Source organism: Mobula birostris, chromosome 25, assembly GCF_030028105.1.
Source record: "Mobula birostris isolate sMobBir1 chromosome 25, sMobBir1.hap1, whole genome shotgun sequence".
Lineage (NCBI taxonomy): Eukaryota > Metazoa > Chordata > Chondrichthyes > Myliobatiformes > Myliobatidae > Mobula > Mobula birostris.
In genome coordinates, this window is record NC_092394.1 from 29,107,679 (window position 1) to 29,129,579 (window position 21,901).

The 21,901-nt window shown below is 37.5% G+C and overlaps 1 protein-coding gene across 2 annotated transcripts in view; it reads left to right on the forward strand.

The window, feature by feature from the left end:
- Positions 1–21,901, forward strand: part of usp32 (ubiquitin specific peptidase 32) — a 152,399-nt gene that overhangs the window by 87,656 nt on the left and 42,842 nt on the right. For both annotated transcript variants that reach the window (XM_072242831.1, XM_072242832.1), the window contains exons 6-10: positions 12,747–12,878; positions 15,876–15,983; positions 16,819–16,934; positions 17,632–17,694; positions 20,847–20,930. In XM_072242831.1, the coding sequence (XP_072098932.1) occupies positions 12,747–12,878; positions 15,876–15,983; positions 16,819–16,934; positions 17,632–17,694; positions 20,847–20,930 (503 nt within the window). The remainder of the gene's footprint in view (positions 1–12,746; positions 12,879–15,875; positions 15,984–16,818; positions 16,935–17,631; positions 17,695–20,846; positions 20,931–21,901) is intronic.

Sequence of the window (21,901 nt, forward strand, 5' to 3'; positions counted from 1 at the left end):
TCACCTCCCCCTGGGTTCCCTCCTCCTTCCCTTTCTCCTATGGTTCATTCTCCTCTCCTATCAGATTCCTTCCTCTCCAGTCTTTTACCTTTCTGCCCCACCTGGCTTCATCTATCCCCTAGTTACCATCCTTTCCCTCCCTCCACTTTTTTAATCTGTCATCCTCCCCTTCCTTTCCAGTCACGAAGGAGGGTCTCTGCCAAAAACGTCAGCTGTTTAGCCTCCAATCTGATGGGCTGCCTGACCTGCTGAGTTCCTCCTGCATTTCATGTGTGTTACTAGTATTTGTAATTTTTGAGCTAGTTTGTAAAGATGCTCAATTTAAGGCATGAAACAGTAACATTGTCATATAGTCAAAGTAACTTGTTAGAGGATATGTGTAAATAGTCTGTGCCAGAAAATGGAATAAAAAGGAAATGTTATTAAAAGTACACTGGAGAAGTCTTCCACTGTATGGCAGATCATCCTTCATGCTTTTTAAAAAAAATCCCCACCTTGCTTCTCTAAGCTCTGTACTTGAAATTTATTGCCCCTGACATTTTTGACTTTTGATGAAAAGGTGATTAACATTAAGCATTCTTTTCAAAGTTATTGCCTCATCTGCCAAATGTTTACAGAATTTTCTATTTCTGTTATGTTGTATAAGACTGATTAACAGCCTCCTTGTTCCTTAACATTGATGGAGGAGATTTTGATATTATATGCCAATTAGAGAAATTGCTGTGTAATCATCAGCCTGTCTGATTATCCTCTTAAACCTTAGCTGTACTCTGAGCAGGTAGATTTACTCCACATAACCTCTGAGTCTCATGATGGAATGCTTCAATTTGCTCTAGAACTGATAAGGGTTTAATATATATAATTTGAATACTCTATATATTGTCCTCTTTAATATGCTAACTTGTTGAGCTGGTTTTGAAATCCTCTTTTATTTGAGTATGGGAATAAATCTTGGGCAAGGTTTGCTCGTGCGGATTGGATTATGGTCTGTCTGTACTGCTGCCTGCCTGAAAGAATAGTACCTGCAGGTGCGTGAATAATTATTTGGACAGGCAAGAAATACTATGTCCAAGATGTTTGTATGAAATTTACTTCAAGTTGCAATATAACGTGTTAAAATATCATATTAATGAATGTGAAATTTCAATGTTGTATGAAAGCCAATAGTTTTTGAATAAAGTGTATGAATTATAATATTGAATAATTGATAATTTTATTATGTGACTTTAGAAGCTTCAGTTTTTGTCAGTCTTAGACAGATGGCTCTTGATATTTATGTGCCTATTTTCTTTGCTGAATGGAGTTGAAACAGATACAGACGTATGTAAGATAATGTTAATGCTTGGAGCAACTTGCATACATTTCTGTACTGTACGTAATGAATTCTCAGGCCATTACATGTCCCTGAATAAAATTTAGAGGAGTGAAGGAAGGCAGGGATATGGCTGCAGTGGAAACACAATTTAAAAACACAGGCAACTGGGAATAGCATAGACAGGCATAGCTATTGACGTGGATGTCATAAGCCATAAGGGCCCATTTCTGATATTTGCATTTTGATAGTTTTATAAAAAGTTTGAGTTCATCATAAGCGTGAAGGGGAGTTCCAAATTAGAGATGTTGAAAAATTTCCTGTAGATAAAGTCTTGGAAGGAGCTGTTTCAGTTCGTAAAAAAATTTTGCTTAGAGATCTGTTAGTAGAGCTAAACAAAGTATCTGGGCAAGGGAAAGGACGTGCTTTGGGGGGAGAGGGGTAAGCATTATAGAATGTAAAAGTCTTTAGAAATTAGCAAACCCAAAAGAATAAATCTGAGGGTTACTGTTTTAATTGTCAATGTTAACCACAGAAGCAAACTAGATCAGAGCACTAAGTATTCTTCAATGACTAAGTGGGCTTAGTAGGAGAAATGGTGGAGGTGATGTAATGTCAATATTGTGAATGTTAGGGAAGGAACCATGGGAGATTGGGAAATACATGGCTTCACCAAAGAAAAGAAAGTACAATGGAAATTAGATTTAAAATAATGTAATCCATATATTTCATTTTTTATTGTTTTAAATTTGGACGTGTGGATAGGACCTATTGTCTTGTTTATTAATTATTGTACTGCCCTGCACTGTTTTGTGCACTTTATGTAGTCTGGTGCAGGTCTGTAGTGTAGTGCAGTTTTTATATTGTTTTACGTAGTCTAGTGTAGCCTTGTGCTGTCTCACATAGTCTAGTGTAGTTTTGTGTTTTTTCATGTAACACCAGGGTCCTGGAGGAACGTTGTTTCATTTTTACTGTGTACTGTACCAGCAGCTTATGGTCGAAATGACAATAAACTTGACTATTAGATCTAAGAGCAGGCCAACCTCAAATTCTTGTGTGGCCCTGACTCTAGGCAACTGAAAGTGCTATATAAAGACAAAATGGTACTGATGACGTCACCACATCCGTGGTCAGAAAATCAACTTATTTCCCTTTGCATTTAGAACGTAGATCAGTACAGCACGATCTTGGGCTGACCTTGCTTCTCCAAATCCTCTCCAATCATTTGCCCGCCATTGACGTACAAATTTCCCTTCCTGAAGTTGTCAGGCCATAGCAGCTCAAATTTTATTGTAGTAAAGATATTTGTAATTTGTTTTATTTTTAATCCTACTCTCATTGGATTTCATTTTATTTGTTTTTTGACTAACAGACAACCAAGTGCAAAGCTAGGCCATGAATTCTTTATTCTGAAATTAAGAGTTATGTAGTTTTGTTCCCTATCCCACAAAATTTGGTGTTTTTGATATTCTACAGTTTACTGTGCTTTTAGAGGAACTGACATTGAAGTTTTAGTTGGTGTTCAAGAAACATGATGTTTTGTTCATCCGTTTTCATTTCACTTGTGCACTGATATATACGGATCAATTCTTAAGTTCATGTTTTGTGTACTTTATTCTCAGTTCATTAATGTTTGTTTGCCATGGTTTTAATACCTTTATTATTTCTTTTGAGTGTCTCGCAGTATGTCCTTTGGTACCAGCTATAGTTTTACATTCTGCAATTTGAGAAAGGGGAATTTGGCCAGGGAATGATCATACAGTAACAGTTCCATAGTGAGAACATGAGTAAAGATGTTAATTGCTATGTGATTGTCAAAGTCAAATTGTTGGTTTTAAAAAAAATATATATACTCATTTAAGTTTGTATATTTGTAATTATAATTTGAAAAGTGATTGTGGTATGGAGTCATTTTCTTTAATTTTCAATCATATTTTCATTTTTTTGGCGTGTGCCTGTGTGTCTGCGTGTCTGTGCGTGTGGCCATGATGATGTCTTTTTCATGGCTTTTACAAGGCGAGAGAGAGAGAGACTGTATGGCGCGCCACTCCTCACACAGACATTTTCTTAGTATTTTCCCTTTTATTTTTACGAGATGGAGTTGCATTCTCGACACTCAACCCGGCACGGATGGAAAACCTACTCGGGAGCGGACCTGACTAGTTTTGAACCTGGGAACCTCCGCTCCCGGGTCCGGCGCCGATGTCATTGTGCCACCAGCCGGCCTCAATCATATTTTCACTTGACCATGTTTTTATTTGTATGCAACTGTATATATCTAATATTGGAGAAAAATGAGTAATGTATAGTTGAATTTTCAGTAACTGATTTTACATTTAGAAACTTTAATTTTGCAGGAAGCAACAGTTAATAAATGGGGAAAAAGTGATTTTAATTAATGATCAGTTCTTGAGTCAAAGAGCAATAATGCCTGGAGATTCATTACTGGAGAGATAGGCAAGGGTTTCTTTCAGGTCAGTGGTTCCCCCCACTGTCAGGTTCATAAAAGATGAAGAACCAAATTCTCAGAATGAGGTTTAATATCACTGACACATGTCCTGAAATTTGTTGCAATAAATGACAAATTGCAACAAGAAATATTTATTTTTTATATATTAAGTAGTACAAAAATAATGAGGTAGTGTTCTTAGATTGGTACATAGTCTATTCAGAAATCTGATGGCAGAGGAGAAGAAGCTGTTCCTAAAGCAACAAATGTGTCTGTTCAAGCTCCTGTACCTTCTCTCTGGCAGTTATAAGAAGACAACATGTCCTGGGCAATGGGTGTCCTTAATAATGGATGCCACTGTTTTGAGGCATCACCTTTTGAAAATGTTCTCTCTGCTGAGGAGGCTGGTGCCCATGATGGAGCTGGCTGTGATTTCAACTCTCTGCAATCTTTTCCAATCCTGTGCAGTGACCACTCTATGCCAGGTGGTGATGCAACCAGTCAGAATGCGCTGAACAGTACATCTATAGAAATTTAGTAGTCTTTGATGGCAGAACAAATCTCCTCAAACTCCTAATGAACTATAGCCACTGACATGTCTTCTGTGTAATTGCATCAATGTGTTGGGCCCAGGATTGATCTTCAGAGATGTTGACACCTGGGAACTTGAAACTGCTCACCCCTCGATGAGCACTGGTGTGTGTTCCTCGACTTCTCCCTCCTAAAGTGCACATTCAGTTTCTTGTTCTTACTGATGTTGAGTGCAAGGTTGTTACAACAGCACTCTTATCTGTCATACTCCTGTCTGCCTCCTTGTCAACATGGTTTAGTACTCTGGAGAGTTTGTCTTTGCAATCAAAACAATTAATAACTTTTAGGATGTTTAAGGAAACAAGGGATATGACATAGTATAGAAGATGTGTTAGGAAAGAAGAATTACAATGATCACATCGAATCGTCACTCAGGCTGAAGGATCAAGTGCCCTACAGCAATTTAAATTAATTTTTGACTGGTATCTGCCTGACTTTACTATCCCTAAATTTAATCATTTCACAATTAACAACTATTCCTCCTTAATTTGAGGTCCCAAGCTCTGAAATTAATTCAAATGCCACTTATGTCCTTTAAGATGTTCTTTGGGAACTATCACATTGCCCAGGTCTTTGGTCAGCTACTCCAGTATCCATTTAAGGAAATTTTAGGTTGATAACATTCCTGTAAGACATTTTTCTTCTCTTAAGCATACCATGTAAATATAAGTAGTTGAGTATAGCAATTGCAGTATCAATTCTATATTGCAATAATTAGAAATAATTATTTTTTCCCTGCAGGAAAAATGGGAGCATGGATGATTTGTGTTTTTGCCAGTGGCATATTTCAAACTAAGTGCATTATATTGTTTCAGATTAAAAACAAAATGAAAATTATAAGTGAAAACTCACTTTAGCTTTTGAAATGCATACAATTTTGGTGAAAATAAAGTGCATTATTATTTGAAGATTACATATTTAGTTTAAAAGGACTGTATGATCTGAATGACCTTTGGAACAACATTCCTGTTTGCTTTGGTGTAGTGTATGTAATAGGAAGAAAGAAAGAGAAATTGCCTTTAAACTCATGAGAGAGCATAGGCCATCAACTTCTTTGCTGTTGATGTTTCAGTAGCAGGCAATTTCTTTTTTTGAGATCGAGTTGCTAGCTCGACACTGAACCCAGCATGGATGGAAAGTATGCACGGGATCCGGCTGGATTCAAACTTGGGACTGTCCAGCACTGATGCCACTGCACCATGTTATAGGCTTAAGAGTGAAATAATCTGAATTCTTGTTTTGAAATTCAATTTCAAAAGGAGAGTTTAAATTGTTTATCACTTGCTTTGGTTTGCTGGTCTGCACTAAATCTAAATGTCAAGTTAGGCATTTTCTTAAACTGAAATTTTAAGTGGAAAACTAAGGTACTTTTGTACAAAATGCTGAGGTTTTAGTTTGGGAATTTTGGAAATTCACTTCTGCATTATTTTTTGTTTAAGCTGCTGGTGATGGTCAAACATTTTCATATCTTTCTGAAAAAGTCAGATCTGCAGTCATGTGGCATTTACTGAAAAACATTTTTGTATGTATGTGTGTCCTTAAAATTTAATATCTTTCTATTTCCCTGCCACCTTTCCTTATCTGCATGCTTGTAGATTAGAGCTTGTTATCTTAATTTCTCTTTTTTCACATCACCATTGCTATCCCTTGTGCTGGATTTTTCCAGTATTTTCTGGTGTAGCTCAATTTGCATTGAAGTGCTTGACAAAAATGGTCTCAATGCTAAAGGGACTACAGTAGGTTATCACTAGAAAGGAATAGCTAATTGCACAGATTTGTATCAATAGCAGTGTCCCTTTTAAGTTTGCTATGCAATAAACTAGGTTGGTGGAAAGAGCTTTAAAGCTGTTCTTCACTCCTACATTGTATTTCATCCTGCATGTCTGGATCTTTCAAGCAAGCCAGGTCTAATTTGGTATTACCCTTAAACTTCTTTAACTATCCAAGCTTAACCTTCAGCTTGCCTTTTCACTGGTACATGGTCATTCTCACCATCTGCCTTGGACTGTTGCTCGTCATTCCTGAAACACTGACCTTCTGGGCAAAGTCCACAACCTTCTTGTGTGCTGCTTGAGCCACGTGCTTGTTATCTGATTTATTTTTTTGGAAGAGTTACATTTCATGAATATTCCCAATGTGCTTCATAACTAGCTATAAAAATGGCTGGGGTTATTTCAGCCCAAGTTGTTGTCTTCCCCCACCCCCACTTCTACATGATATCTCTGTCTGGGGAATTTCCAAGATGGCAGCAAATTGTGTGAGATGACAAGTTCTGGGACATGCATTGTAAGAAATTATTGGTACAAAGGAACATTATACATTTGCTCGTAAGAGAAGAATAAAATTTGCTACATTTTTTAAAATTTTAGAATAAAAATCTCAATCATGCTATGGCTGCCTGTCTCAAAACAGAGAAATTTATTTCAATTTTGTTTCAGGATATTTCACACAGTGTCATAGAACACATAGGTCATAGTGATTTCCCTTTCCCCAGGTCGCACCTCACTCTATCATTCCACTTCTGCAAGTCGTATACGACGTTAAACAAAATCTGGAAGTCCAAAATCTACGTGGTTGATATACAGTGGATTCCAGTCAATTGGGTCATGAGTTAATGAAGGCAGCCACTTATTTGGGACAACTCTTATAGAACAACAGCTAGTCGATTGGGACTTATTAGGGAGAGTCAACATGGCTTTGTGCGTGGTAGGTCATGTTTGACCAATCTATTGAAGTTTTTCAAGGAGGTTACCAGGAAAGTGGATGAAGGGCAGGCAGTGGATGTTGGCTAAATGGACTTCAGTAAGGCCTTTGACAAGGTCCCGCATGGGAGGTTAGTTAGGAAAATTCATTTGCTAGGTATACATGGAGAGGTGGTAAATTGGATTAGATGTTGGCTCAGTGGAAGAAGCCAAAGAGTGGTAGTAGAGGATTGCTTCTCAGAGTGGAGGCCTGTGACCAGTGGTGTGCCACAGGGATCAATGCTGGGTCCATTGTTATTTGTCATCTATATCAATGATCTGGATGATAATGTGGTAAATTGGATCAGCACATTTGCTGATGATACAAAGATTGGAGGTGTAGTGGACGGTGAGGAAGGTTTTCAAAGCTTGCAGGGGGATTTGGACCAGCTGGAAAAATGGGCTGAAAAGTGGCAGATGAGGTTAATGTAGACAAGTGTGAGGTATTGCACTTTGGAAGGACAAACCAAGGTAGACCATACAGGGTAAATGGTAAGGCACTGAGGAGTGCAGTGGAACAGAGGGATCTGGGAATACAGATACAAAATTCCCTAAAAGTGACATCACAGGTAGACAGGGTCATAAAGAGAGCTTTTGGTACATTGTCCTTTATTAGTCAAAGTATTGAGTATAAAAGCTGGAATGTTATGAAGAAGTTGTATAAGGCATTGGTGAGGCCGAATCTGGAGTATTGTGTTCAGTTTTGGTCACCAAATTACAGGCAGGATATTAATAAGGTTGAAAGAGTGCGGAGAAGGTTTACAAGGATGTTGCCGGGACTTGAGAAACTCAGTTACAGAGAAAGGTTGAATAGGTTAGGACTTTATTCCCTGGAGCATAGAAGAATGAGGGGAGATTTGATAGAGATATATAAAATTATGATAGGTATAGATAGAGTGAATGTAAGCAGGCTTTGAGGAAAAAAAACCAGAGGACATGGGTTAAGGGTGAAGGGGGAAAAGTTTAAAGGGAACATCAAGGGGGGGCTTCTTCACACAGAGAGTGGTGGGAGTGTGAAATGAGCTGCCAGACGAGTTGGTAAATGTGGGTTCTTTTTTAACATTTAAGAATAAATTGGACAGATACATGGATGGGAGATGTGTGGAGGAGTATGGTCTGTGTGCAGATCAGTGGGACTAGGCAGAAAGTGGTTCGGCACAGCCAAGAAGGGCCAAAAGGCCCATTTCTGTGCTGTAGTTTCTCTATGGTTTCTTTCTTCTATGGATTGAAATTATAAGGATTCCTTTATTTATTTGAGACATTAAGCCACTTGATTGGGGTAGGAGACAGTTGCTATACAGTTCCTATCTAGCGTCAATCATATGCACTTGTGTGGCTGTTAGACACTACACTGTGCTTTGAGCAAAGAGTTTTTAAATAGCGTCAGTTACATGTGCTTATGGCCAAAAAGCAGCGATTTTTGTCACTGATAGTTGTTAAGAAATAAGCAGTAAGACAATTCAGAACTGTTTTACTCCCTGTGGTTTCAAGCTTTCAGGCTTGGAGCTAGAAACAACCGGAAGTGATAAATAAATGATTTCACTACTTCAATTTAGGAGCTATGAAGAATTTGAAGGAATCAACAGTCATCTTGAATGTTAAAATGAAGATGAAGATTTAAAGAATGCAATTGTCAAAAACACTGTGTAAAGGCAGTCCATTATCTGCACTAGGTGTCTGCGCTGATTTTTCTTCATTTACCATCAATTAAAATAATACAGAGCACAGTCTGGATGAATTCCTCCAAAGATAACTATTAGGAACTAATACAGTTTTATAGTATTGGTAGTGTTCAAATTTGTTCTGCATTTCATTTATATACATAATATGTTACTCAGTTAAACAGTAGTTGGCCCTTAATTGTATATTTTTAATTATTTCCATGAAACCAGCTAATTCGGTCACTTAATCACGCCAAAATTTACTAGTCCTGATGTGTCCTAATTAACTGGAATCCACTGTATTTCCATTCCATGAACCATGATTGTAAAGCCATTGTATTTCTATTGTAATTCATATTAATTATCCCACAAAGAAAAAAAAATACCCTGCAGTTCAGTTAGCATCTTTGAAGAGAGAAGTTAAATTTCAATTCCAATTATAAGAACATGGGGGAAAAAATAACCATTTTTATAAGCTGCATAGAAGAGAGATGGCTGGAGAGCACAAATGGAATTTCTGTGATGTGGAAACCACCAGGAACCAAATGACACAGTTGGTGTTGATTTTTAAAAAAACTCAACTTATTCCATCTTCACAGATGTAATCTGGCCTGCTGAGCGTTTATTCATTTTCTTTCTCTTTCCTCTTCTCATTAATCTCCTCCTTTTACACTTGTTCCAAATAGATCAGTCACCTTTTGTCAGTTGATAACAACATCACATGTTACTACATTGAGCTATATATAAAATACAGACTCTTAATTTGTATTGAGTCATCATGCTTCCAGTACTTTTATAAAAAAAAAATATTTCAACATGCAACTTACTATCAGTTGTTTGGCTTCAACTGTGTTTGTCAATATTAACAAACCACTCTGAGGCTAAAAGTCAGAAGGACATTTTAGATGTGCAGATGTGAATGCACTGAAGGCTGAGTACTGTACTGACCAATGACCTTGCTTACACAAAGCCTTAGGCACTATTGAATCTGAATTATTACCTTTCACAAGATGTAATCTAGTGCAAGATCCTCCTGAAAGTCTTGGACAGAAATGTCGACTGCTTCCTCTTCTCCATAGATGCTGCCTGACCTGTGAGCTCTTCTAGCATTTTTGTGTGTGTTGCTTTGAATTTCCAGCATCTGCAAATTTTCATGTTTATAATCTAGATATTTAAAATTTTTTAAACCTGATGTGCATAGTTAATTTTAATTAATATTTGTGGTGATAATAAAGTGCATAAATCAAAAATCCATCAAATCATTTGCATTATACAGTAATTGATTCCTAAGATTTTATTCTATTAGCATGGGAATTATTACTATTATTTATAGTACTTCTGTACAGCATGATGTTATTAGAGTTATTAACTAAATACCAAATTCATTTTGTTGTAAATTCATATTGGTGTGTTTGTTTTGTGTACTGTACAGTTGAAGTCAACATAACCTATTTTTGAAATCCATTAATCTCCATGATAGCTCAAGTCCAAAAGAAATTGGCATTAAATTTTCTTTCTAAGTGTTCAAATGATTTAAATTGGTCCTAGACAATACTGGTCACTGAGGTATCTAGACATCCACTTCTATTTACTTTAGTCTTTTGTCACCATTTTACATCCCTTTTTCAAATCATTCTCTAGTGGCAGTCTTCCAGCTATGTTGGGGTTTTCCCTCTCTTTCAGGCCACACCACCCTGCAGGGTGGTCATGATAAGGGTGTTGGCCTTGTTACAGATTCAAACTCATGAATTTTTGATTCCTTACTGTGAAGCTTTCATTGAACTTTCCTGGCAATCATCATTTCTTTTGCAGTGATTGGAAATTCCTTGCTTTTGACACCACAAATGCCATATGTGTACTATTGTTCTTGGATTTTGGAAGCTGAAATATGATAATTTTGCTTTTTCAAATCCATGCTTGACATTCCCTTAAATGGGAAGTGGGGGGAAAAGATGGTGGCGCGTTGCAGCTGGCAGCGGCCGCTCTGGTGGTGATGTCTGTTATTTGTCGAGTAGGGTGCCATGCACAATCCTAATTTGATGGAGACAGACGTGGGAGCACGGAAGAACATCTGGTGAAACTTCTGAAATACCTACTTCGCTGCTGCTGTTACTGTGTGGTCCAGAATCTCCGGAGGAGAAGACCCCGAGTCCTCAACTTTGCTTGTTGCTCAGCAGCCAGGGCGGGGTCGAAGCGCTCGGCAGAGGATGGTGCTTGGAGGGGCTCGTCAGAGGCTCGAACTTTTCGGACGGACTCCAAGTCTGCTGCGATTGGGTGCTTCCAATGGTGCTGCATCGGCAAGTTGGCGGCGCTTGGAGGTTCATGGCAGGGAGAGTTTCTCCCTTCTGCCGCCTGCGTGAGGTGATGAGGCTATCGGGACTTTGAGACTTTTTTTTTTTACCATGCCCATGGTCTGCTCTTTATCAAATTATGGTATTGCTTTACACTGTTGTAACTATATGTTATAATTATGTGGTTTTGTCAGTTTTAGTCTTGGTTTGTCCTGTGTTTTCTTGTGATATCATTCTGGAGGAACGTTGTATCATTTTTTAATGCATGCATTTCTAAATGACAATAAACGAGGACTGAGTGTCCTCATAATCTAATCTCTGTATAAATCTTTGTTTAGGGTGCGAAAGCAATTCTAGCCAAAATAACGTCCTGTGTCTTTGACCATTATGCATTATCCTGTATTCTTATTAGCCTGCCTTTAGATTTTGTTTTGTCTTTCGGCAGAGCGAACATCATTTTTTCATCCATTTCAGTACAATTGCCTTCATTATTCCTGCCTATTTTAGTTTATCTTCAGATTTCACAATACCTGACAGTTCCCCAAAGTTCAATCCCCTTCTGCCTTTATTTGCTTCCCCAGACATTAAATCCTTTTCCAAGTATGCCATACTAATTTTTCCACCATCAACCTCAACCCCACACAACCACTATAAGATCTGATCAAGGATGAGTTGGTATTCTTTTGACTAAAACGACTGTTTTCAAATAATTCTGAACCACCATCATTTTCTATTTCTTAACTCAGTCACATTTCTGGCTAAACCATACTAAACAAGGTCAAAATTTTAAGCTCCAAGCTGAATCTATAATATTGCATTCCATCTACTCATTTTATTCAAGTCTACCATAAGTATACTGCTAGAGAAGCCTACATACACATCTTTGTCCTTACACGAGACTGATTTCAATGGAATTGTGGGCAACCCTTGCTTTCTGTGCTCCATAAAATTATTCAAAGTCAAAAATATCCACTGTGTTATCCCATCATGCCTGCATATCTCCTCATTTGTTTTGATGTGTGTTCCCATCCAATTACCCCATGCTGCAAACTGTTCATAGTTGTGGAGCTCCATACACCTCTAATTTGTTCCTATGTGCAACACCTATGTTCCCTCACCGCACCTACAGTTCCTTTATTTCCTTTGCTCTGATTTCATCTGCCCCACCATTGCCACCAGTGTAGTCCCAAAAGGGAGAATACCCCTTATAATTGTCTTCAGCTTCTAAAAGTCAGCCAAAAATACCTTAATCCATCCACAGGCAAACATTTCTATTGGTCTGGTAGCCATTTTTTTCCACTCTTGGAATCATTTAGTCACATTTCTTTCATGTTCAACTCAGAATAAATGTTACTTTATCATGAGTTTTAAGTAAATTTGTACAAAAATACTTTGCACATTTTTAACCATTAATTACTATATAAGTTTAAGAAATGCCAGATGAATTGAGTAAATAAAGTTGCATAAACTATGGTGCAGATCTTTGTCATAAAGTTTGCTGATATTTTTGAGGATGTATTTGATGACAGTTTCATAATATAGTTTTGTAGCAATCATTAAAAAAATCTTGACGACATAACTACCAGGTTTAAAAAGACAAACACCACGAAAGAGGCAAATCAAAACTGACATCTAAGTTGATGATCTTTCATCTGAATATTGCTGTATCTTATCTGCTAATGTATTTGTTTCTATTCACAGTGGAAGAGTCTGATATAATTGATCTTGAGAAACGGTACTGGCTGCTTAAGGCTCAGTCAAGAACAGGACGTTTTGATTTGGAAACATTTGTTCCTTTAGTTTCTCCACCCGTTCATCCATCTTTAAGTGAAGGTAATGAAAGCTGAGAGAAGCTATAAATTAAACATGAGCAACATTTGAAATCTCCAACCTAAATCTGTGCATTAAGTTTTATTGTCAATTTGAATACTGTGATATTAGATATGCATGTATTTGAGTTTGACGGTTGTAATTGATTATTCGTTTATTATAGTTAGTTATTAGTTCATTGTCATTACCCAAATACTTGATAAAGAATGATGGGACAGGTGGGTGAAGGTGTGCTGGGTAAAAAGAATAGAGAAGAGTGGCTGGAGGTAAGAGTACAGGAAACTAGACAACAAATGGCAATGAAGAAACCTGCGATGCTGGGGAAAATAAAATAAAATATAATGCCAGAAGGTACTTGGGACAGATCGGAAAATGATGATTTTCAGAAGTGTAGGTTTACTCTTTAGATCACAAAATGGTGCAGTGATGATTGGGATAAAGATCATATTTCAGGGTTTGGGAGACTGCAATTTGATCCCCACTGGAAAAGATGGAGTTAGTCTTCAGACCATAGAAGTACTGAATTCTAAGAAAGGGTGAAAGAATAAGACAAGTTTAGGCCTATCAAGGTACAACTTGTTCGCTAAGGAAGAGGGGAATTAGAATTAGTTTGAGTTGTAATAGTGGTAGCTTCTGTAGCTATCACATTACCCTCGCAGCTACCCATTGAATAAAAACTGATCTGTTTGCCCCCTCTGATATTGCCAGGAAAAAAGAAAGTGCTTGAATTTATTTGGCATTTTCATAGTAGTGGTCTCAAAGCTTTTGCAGCAAATGAAATATATTTAACTGAAGTAGTTTCTCTTGTGTAAAACACCTGCCTATTGGTGCAGGACAAGGCTCCAAGGGAAATGACTCAAAGAAAATCTGTGAGTAAATTGTAACAATGTAGGTTGAGAGATAATTATTTGACAAGAGTACAGAACAAATAGATTTGGCTATCTTTGGGTAGAGCTACAGTGTTTTGAAAGAGCAGGCATTTGGTTATGAAGTTCAAACCCAAAGACCAGTGAAAATGGAAAGGTCACTCAGCGAGTATGGGGCTTAGGGTAGATTGATGTCTGCTCAAGTGAAAATTGCTGCCAAGATTCCTATTCAGTAAATAAGCCAAGAGCCCACAATTCCAATCTTTTTAACATTTTGTTTAGAAAATCACATTATTCTGCCTTTGGTCCCCTGTTGTAACCTCATTTACAATGGTACTTTGTTAACAGTATCCCAGTAAGGATGTTTCACATGATTCTTGCATTCTGAAATGGAGTTTATTATTTTCACGATTTAAGTTTGATTAAGCTACCTCATAGTATTTGATCTGGAGCTTCTACATTTATGAGCTTGCCACTCAACTTATTAGCTCACGTGGACTACTTACTTCCATGTCTGTAACCTCTTTGTGGATGCTTTGGTAATGTTATGTACATTTGTTAAACCCATTATTCTGGCACTTACTGCCACTGCACCCAACTAAGTCGTCTCCAATGAACTTGATTTTAAAATTCTCATTCCTTTTCCAAACATAAGAAATAGGAACAGTAGTAGACAATCTGGCCCGTCAAGCTTGCTCCGCCATTCAATAAGATCATGACTGCTCTGGACATGGACTTGTCTCCACCTATCTGCCTTTTCCCCATAGCCCTTAATTCCCCTACTATGCAAAACTCTATCCAACCTTGTATTAAATATATTTACTGAAGTGACCTTCACTGCTTCATTGGGCAGAGAATTCCACAGATTCACCACTCTCTGGGAAAAGCAGTTCCTCCTCTTCTATTTCCAAAATCTACTCTCCCAAGTTTTGAGGCTATCTCCCCTCCTTGGGTCTGCTCTTCCCTACATATGTAATCTCTTCTATTTTGACAACTGTCTAATGCATCTGGCCTTGCATCACTTCAATTGTTTCAGCTTCAGCACCATCTCCTTGGACCCTTAGATCTTGAAATTTCCCCCCACCTCCAACATGCATCCTCTGACATTACTTAGAATCTTACTCACTGTTCCTTCAGTTAGTCCTGACGAAGGGTCTCGGCCTGAAACGTCGACTGCACCTCTTCCTAGAGATGCTACCTGGCCTGCTGCGTTCACCAGCAACTTTTATGTGTGTTGCTTGAATTTCCAGCATCTGCAGAATTCCTGTTGTTTACTTAGAATCTACTTCAGGTTGGTTATTGGGCTGAAATTTCCTTCTGTAGTTTCAGATTTTGTTTGAAGTTCCTCTAAAATGCCTCTTAGGATATTTTATAATGTTACATAACGCAGTGTGCGGTTGTAATAGCTACAAGATATTCACATTGCTGAAATTGTACTATTTTGACCACAAACACTGTTTGCCTTAATTCGAAGGAAAAGCATATATACTTTATTTTGAAAGAGGTAGTAAGAATGGCCAGGAAAATGAAACTATTTCACTATTTCTACAAGTTAGGAACTACAAAAAATTTGAAGGTAGCAACAACTATCTTGAATGTTACAATGAAAATCAAGATGTGGAGGTTGTAATTGTCAAAAGAATTGTATGAAGGTGGTCCATTATCTCTGCATTAGGTGCTTACACTGATTTTGTTCATTTATCTTTTTAAACCTTTCCATGGAATTTCTGCTAATTGGAGCAGCCTCTTAATTGTACTGGTTCCATTGCGTCCCAATGAATCCACTGTTATCAACAATGTGAGTTGAATGTGTGAATTACCATAGATGATCAGATGATACAGTGAATGTTGATAAAAGCTTATTTGTACAAGAAAAATATGAGAGTGTGTGCTATGCAAGATATTATTGCAGAAAATTAAGTGATCTTGTAGTGGTGGAGGCAGATACATTAGTGAAGTTTAAGAGACTACTAGACAGGTATATGAAGGAACTTAAGGTGGGGGGGTATATGGGAGGCAGGGTTTGAGGGTCAGCACAACATTGTGGGCCGAAGGGCCTGTAATGTGCTGTACTATTCTATGTTCTATGTTCAAATATCTATTTGTGATTTTATATTGCCCATTTGCATTGCAGGTTTATTCAGTGCTTTTGACGAAAATCGTGATAATCATATAGACTTCAAAGAAATTTCTTGTGGGCTTTCTGCTTGCTGTAGAGGACCTCTTGCTGAACGGCAAAAATGTAAGTTTGGTTTGATTAAGCTGTTATATAATGTCTTGAAGAAAATTTGTATGTGTTAAATGTTCTCCATTTTTGGAATGATAAGATGCAATTTTGCTTAGTATTGTGTCAGATTAGCATTTTTAGCAAAGCATATTGTATTTCCTCTTTATAAAAGATCACATAATTTGTAAACGTGTTCATATGAGGTTTAAATGTTCCCAGTTTCTTGAATCCAATAAAAAAAAAATCAGGATTCACTGTCAATCACTTCAGAATTAACCCAACTATTGACTGTACTCTAGAAAATTCAAACTTCCACTAGGAAGATTGCAGATGATGTTCAAAAACTGCTAGATTTTAACCAGGTTCCAAAATGGAATCCCAATCTACCCCATAATTCTAGCTTGAAACTGCTTTGAACGTGGAGGCATTTACAAAGTATAGTAATTGAAGAGAGATTTCGTGCTTTTGGAAGAGAATTAATGTTATTTTTTTGTGCATAATACCTGGGAAGATATTGTTTATCCTCTTTTTAGCTCATGGCTGAAATGCTTCAATTTGAACTCTCTGTAAACAATGTAGTAATTTTTCTGTAAAATAAACTTGTAAATAATATTCTTAGAGCAGTGATATCTTCAAAGACAAACAACATTGGATGAACTCACTAAAAATAATCCTACAACCTCCTAACCTCTGTTTCCTTGAGGGCAATGACTTGCATTGTTATTTTCATTAATCTGTTCTTTTTAAAATACTGAAGCTTTTCAAACATAAATCTTTAAATATAATCTTCTGTTCTTTATTTTAGTTTTTTATTAAAATAATTTGAATCGTGCTTTGTTTGTTTTATTAGTTTGTTTCAAGGTATTTGACACTGACCGAGATGGAGTTTTGTCTCGCACTGAATTAGAAGCAATGATAGTTGCACTTCTGGAAGTCTGGAAAGATAACCGCACTGACAGTATTCCTGTGAGTAATGGTATTGATTTGCACTGTTTCCTTAATTAAAACTGAAAGCTGTAGACTGTTATATTAACGCAAACACGAGGAAACCTGCAGATGTTGGAATTCCAAGCAAAAAACATAAAAGTTGCTGGTGAACGCAGCAGGCTAGGCAGCATATCTAGGAAGAGGTACAGTCGACGTTTTGGGCCGAGACCCTTCGTCAGGACTAACTGAAAGAAGAGCTAGTAAGAGATTTGAAAGGGGGAGAGGGAGATCCAAAATGATAGGAGAAGACAGGAGGGGGAGGGATGGAGCTAAGAGCTGGAAAGTTGATTGGCAAAAGGGATACAAGAGGATCATGGGACTCTCACTATACTCCTTGCCCATCCTCTGGGCTTCACCCCTTCCCCTTTCTTTCTCCCTAGGCCTCCTGTCCCATGATCCTCACGTCACACCTATTTCACCTTCAGAAGAAGACTCCTTATTTTTAAACAGTGACCCTTGATTCTCTTTCCGTCAATTAGATTGCTTCCAATTCATTGACAGTTTTCCTTCAAATAAGGAGATTAAAAAGTATATAATACCTCAGATGTGATTTCATCCTTGCACCTTTTAATTTGAGCACAACTTGTATACTTTTTTATTCCCATCTTTGGCACATACATTAAAGCTTTTTTATTTCTAACTTGGTGTTAATCAATTTCTTTTCCACTTTTTTCAGGAACTTCATATGGGAACAGCTGACGTTGTAAATCACATCTTAAAGAAACATGATACCACCAAGGTATACCCCTCTAGATTTTGTATTTAAGTTATTCTATATGCAATTTTACTTACTCAATCAAGATCATAAGAATGATCTTTTAGGTCATGTTTACTGGTTTTTGTTGAATAATAATGTGCCTCTACTGTTGGAGCTGTCAAACTAGAAGTACCTTACAACTGGTCCAATGTGCATTTGTCCGAGTGCAAAATGTGCATTTGTTTGTTACAGATTGGGAGTCAGAATCAGTATTAATATCACCAGCATGGGGTGTGAAACTTGTTGTCTTTGTGGCAGCAATACATGTTTTTAAAAAAGCTATAAATTGCAATAAGGAAAAAAATACATATACTTCTTATTGGACTCCTTAATGACAGATACCACCTGTTTGAGGCATTAGATTTAGAAGGTGCCTTTGATGCTGGGGAGGCTCCCAATGAAATATAGCCACCGCTATTCCACTTTTGTAATTGCATCAATATGTTGGGCCCAGGATAGATCCTCAGAGATGTTGACACTCAGGAACTTGAAACTTCCCACTGCTGATCTCCCGATGAGGACTAGTGTGTGTTCCCTCAACTTCCCCTTCCTGAAGTGCCGTATCAATTCCTTGTTCTTCTGATGTTGAGTGCACGTTATTGGGACACCACTTCACCAGCTGATCTGTCTCACTCCTGTGTGCCTCTTTCCGAAATACTGACAATAATTGTGTCAACAGTAAATTTATAGTTGCAGTTTGAGCTGTGCCTAGCGACACAATTGTGGGTGTAGCGAGAGTAGAGCAGTGGGTTAAGCATGCAGCTTGTGCCTGTGTTGGTTGTCAGCAAGGAAATGTTATTTCCAGCCCACACAGAATATGGTCTCCCAATGAGGAAGTGAGGCATCCAGTTGCAGAGGGAGATACAGAAGCCCAGGTTTTGGAGCTTGCTGATTAATACCGGGTGTATGATGGTGATGAACGCTGAGCTGTAATCAATAAACAGTAACCTGATGGAAGTATTGCTATTGTCCAGATGATCCAAGTGGAGAACCAGTGAGATTGCACCTGCTTTAGACCTATTGTGGAGATGGGCAAATTGCTGCAAAATCCAGGCCCTTGTTGATTCTGGAATTGATCAACCTCTCAAAGCACTTCATCACAGTAGATACAAGTGCAACTGGGTGATGGCCGTTGGGGCAGCTCACCCTGCTCTTCTTGGGCACTGGTATGATTGTTGCCTTTTGAAGCAGGTGGAAATGAGAGATTTAAGATGTCCTTGAACACCTGCCAGTTGGTCAGCGCAGGTTTTTAGTGCCCTACCAGTTACACCATCAGGACCAGAGGCATGCGAGAGTTCACTCTCATGAAAGATGCTCTGACATCAGCTTCGGGGACTGAGATCACAGGGTCACCAGATGTTGCAGTGATTATCACAGGTGTAGTTTTACTGTCCCTTTCAAAGCGTGCATAATAAGTGTTTAGCTCATCTGGGAGTGAAGCATCACAGCCATTCATGATGTTTAGTTCACCTTGTAGGAAGTAATGGCCTGAAATCTCTGCCGGAGCTGACGTACATCTGATTCTGTCTCTAACTCCAATGTGTGCAACAGTGTGTAGATGATGCAAATTTAGGGAAAAATATTTATGGCCTAATCAAGTTTTATTTGTTCACTAAACAATGTCTATACCCATATTCCATGAATGTATCACACTTTTTTTCAGGAATGACATTCTAATTCAGTTTGTTTTTTTTTCAGTAGTCAGCACTGTTTTGACAGATAATTAAGCATGTAGTCCTGTAATGGCAAGGGATGTATTGCATGGAGTAACATTTGATGAGGTTTTAATTCTAGTGACTTAAATCTTTCATATCATTTTAATTTGTTTATAGTTGATTAAAAAGCTGAGATGATAAGGACATCAATTTTTCTGCCCTCCTATTTAAATGGTAATCTTGGGGCACTAAGTGTTGTGCTTTGTAAGTACCCTGTACAGAACTCCTTAGTAAGAATATTTCATTTATAAGAAAGAAATTTATGAGCAAGTTAGGCAGTATCAATGGTAAAAGAAATAAATTGAAAAAGAATTTGAAAATTCTTTATTTTTTTAAATAGAAAAAGACACTCTGTTACATGCAACAGCAAGAACTGCTATTGTTAACATAATAGCAAAGTATTAAGACAATTCACAAGAGTATATTCAAGCAAAATATTAATCCCAAACCATATTTAAAGATACAAGGACAAGAAAAAAATAATAAACTTAAATCAGCACTTGAGAGGAAAGGGAATCTTCCTTCCTAATTTCAGGGAGAGAGTTTCAAAGTCTTGGCTGAAATAATTAAATTCCAGAATATTTAAACCAGAAGAAAAGAAATGTGGATATCTTGGAAGATGATTGGGATGGAGGATACTGTAGGGAAACAGAACAGTAAGTCATGGATAAATTTGCAAACATGAGAATTTTAAAATCAGCTTAGGCCACCAAGCATGGAGTGATTTGTGACCAGGACTTAGGACCAAGCAAAATGTAGAATGCATCAGCTCTGAAGAATAAGATGGACAAGCCAGGTGTGTATTGGAAAGACTACATAGGGTCATAGAAAAATACAGCACAGAAACAGACCCTTCGGCTGTCTAGTCCATGCAGAACTATTTCAACTGCCTGCTCCCATCAACCTGCACTGGGACTATACCCCTCCATACTCTACCATCCATGTACCTATCCAAACTTCTTAAATGTTGATATTGAGCTCACATGTACCACTTGGGCTGGCAGTTCATTCCACACTCTTATGATCCTCTGAGTGAGGAATTTTCCCCTCGAGTAACAAAGGTATAGGCAGATGAGCTAAGAGAAGGGTCGAGTAAAATCAGGTGATGTTCATGGGTGCACATGAAAATTATAGCAAATTGGTTTAAAAAGTAACATCATCATAACATTGTAACAATATTCTTCCTAATTTTCATTTCTTTTTCTGTTGAGTAACACAAAAGAATTGAAACTTCATTATAATTAACCCCTACAAAAATCTAATGTTGTTAGAATAAGTTCCCTTTAAAGAACAAAATGTGCTTATTACAAAAAGTTGAGACTTAATGTGGTCCAGATTTCTTCGTTTTTAATTTTTGTCTACACATACTGTATACCCCTAGTAACTTGATTATCTTTCTGTGGTCTATTTCCATGACAGATGGGGCACTTAACACTTGAAGACTACCAGATATGGGCTGTAAAAAGTGCTCTGGCCAGTGAATTTCTTAATCTCCTGTTTCAGGTTAGTGTTAATGTTATCCACTGCCATTTTTATCTTTTCAGGTGTGTTTGAGTTGTTTCTGCTGCTTACAAAGAAGCAGAGAAATTCTTTGAGTTTGTATAGATCGTCACTGGTGAAAATCTAATACCAGTATAAGTCTACAATGCTGATTGTTTTATACTTTACATGAAACTTTAAACAAGGTAAAATACATATACAGTGTACTGTAACCTTTTAATCAAAACACAACATCGTAGATGGAGACAGAAAGCCTGCCATTGTTTGTTGTTGCTTAACAGCTGATTCAGGTATTCTCCCAATGTCTCTGTGCTGCTTTTGTTACCTGCACACATTATATTTTCATTTTATGATTTGTATGTCATAATTTTAAGTACATATGTGATAAACAAATGCAAGAAAAAGATTGTTTACCAGTAGCAAATATGAGTCAGAAATCCCAGGCTATCCTATTATATATTCCAAAATCTGAATCGATAATGGCTCCAAGCATTTCAGATAAGGTGTACTCAACCTATACTACCTTCCTTGAGGATCATTTACTTGCAGGCATTTACAGGTAAAAAAGAAATACAGTAGAATTTTATGTAAAACTGTACATAAAGACTGACAATCATCAATGTGTAGAAAGACAAACTTTGCAAATTAAAATAATACTAAGACCATAAATTGTAAAGAATCCTTGAAAGTGAGTCTGTAGATCATGGAATCAGTTCAGAATAGTGGTGAATGAAGTTATTCACGCCAGTTCAGGAACCCAATGGTTGAAGTGTTATAACTGTTCCATAACCTGGTACTGTAGGTCCCAAGTCTTCTGTACCTCCTACCTAATGTTAGTAGTGAGAAGAGGGTGTGGTGTAGATGGTCAGGGGTCTTTGATGATGGATGCTGCTTTCTTGTAATATTGCTCCACGTAAATGTATTCAATGGTATGATGGACTGGGTTGTATCCACCACTTTCTGTAGCCTTTTTC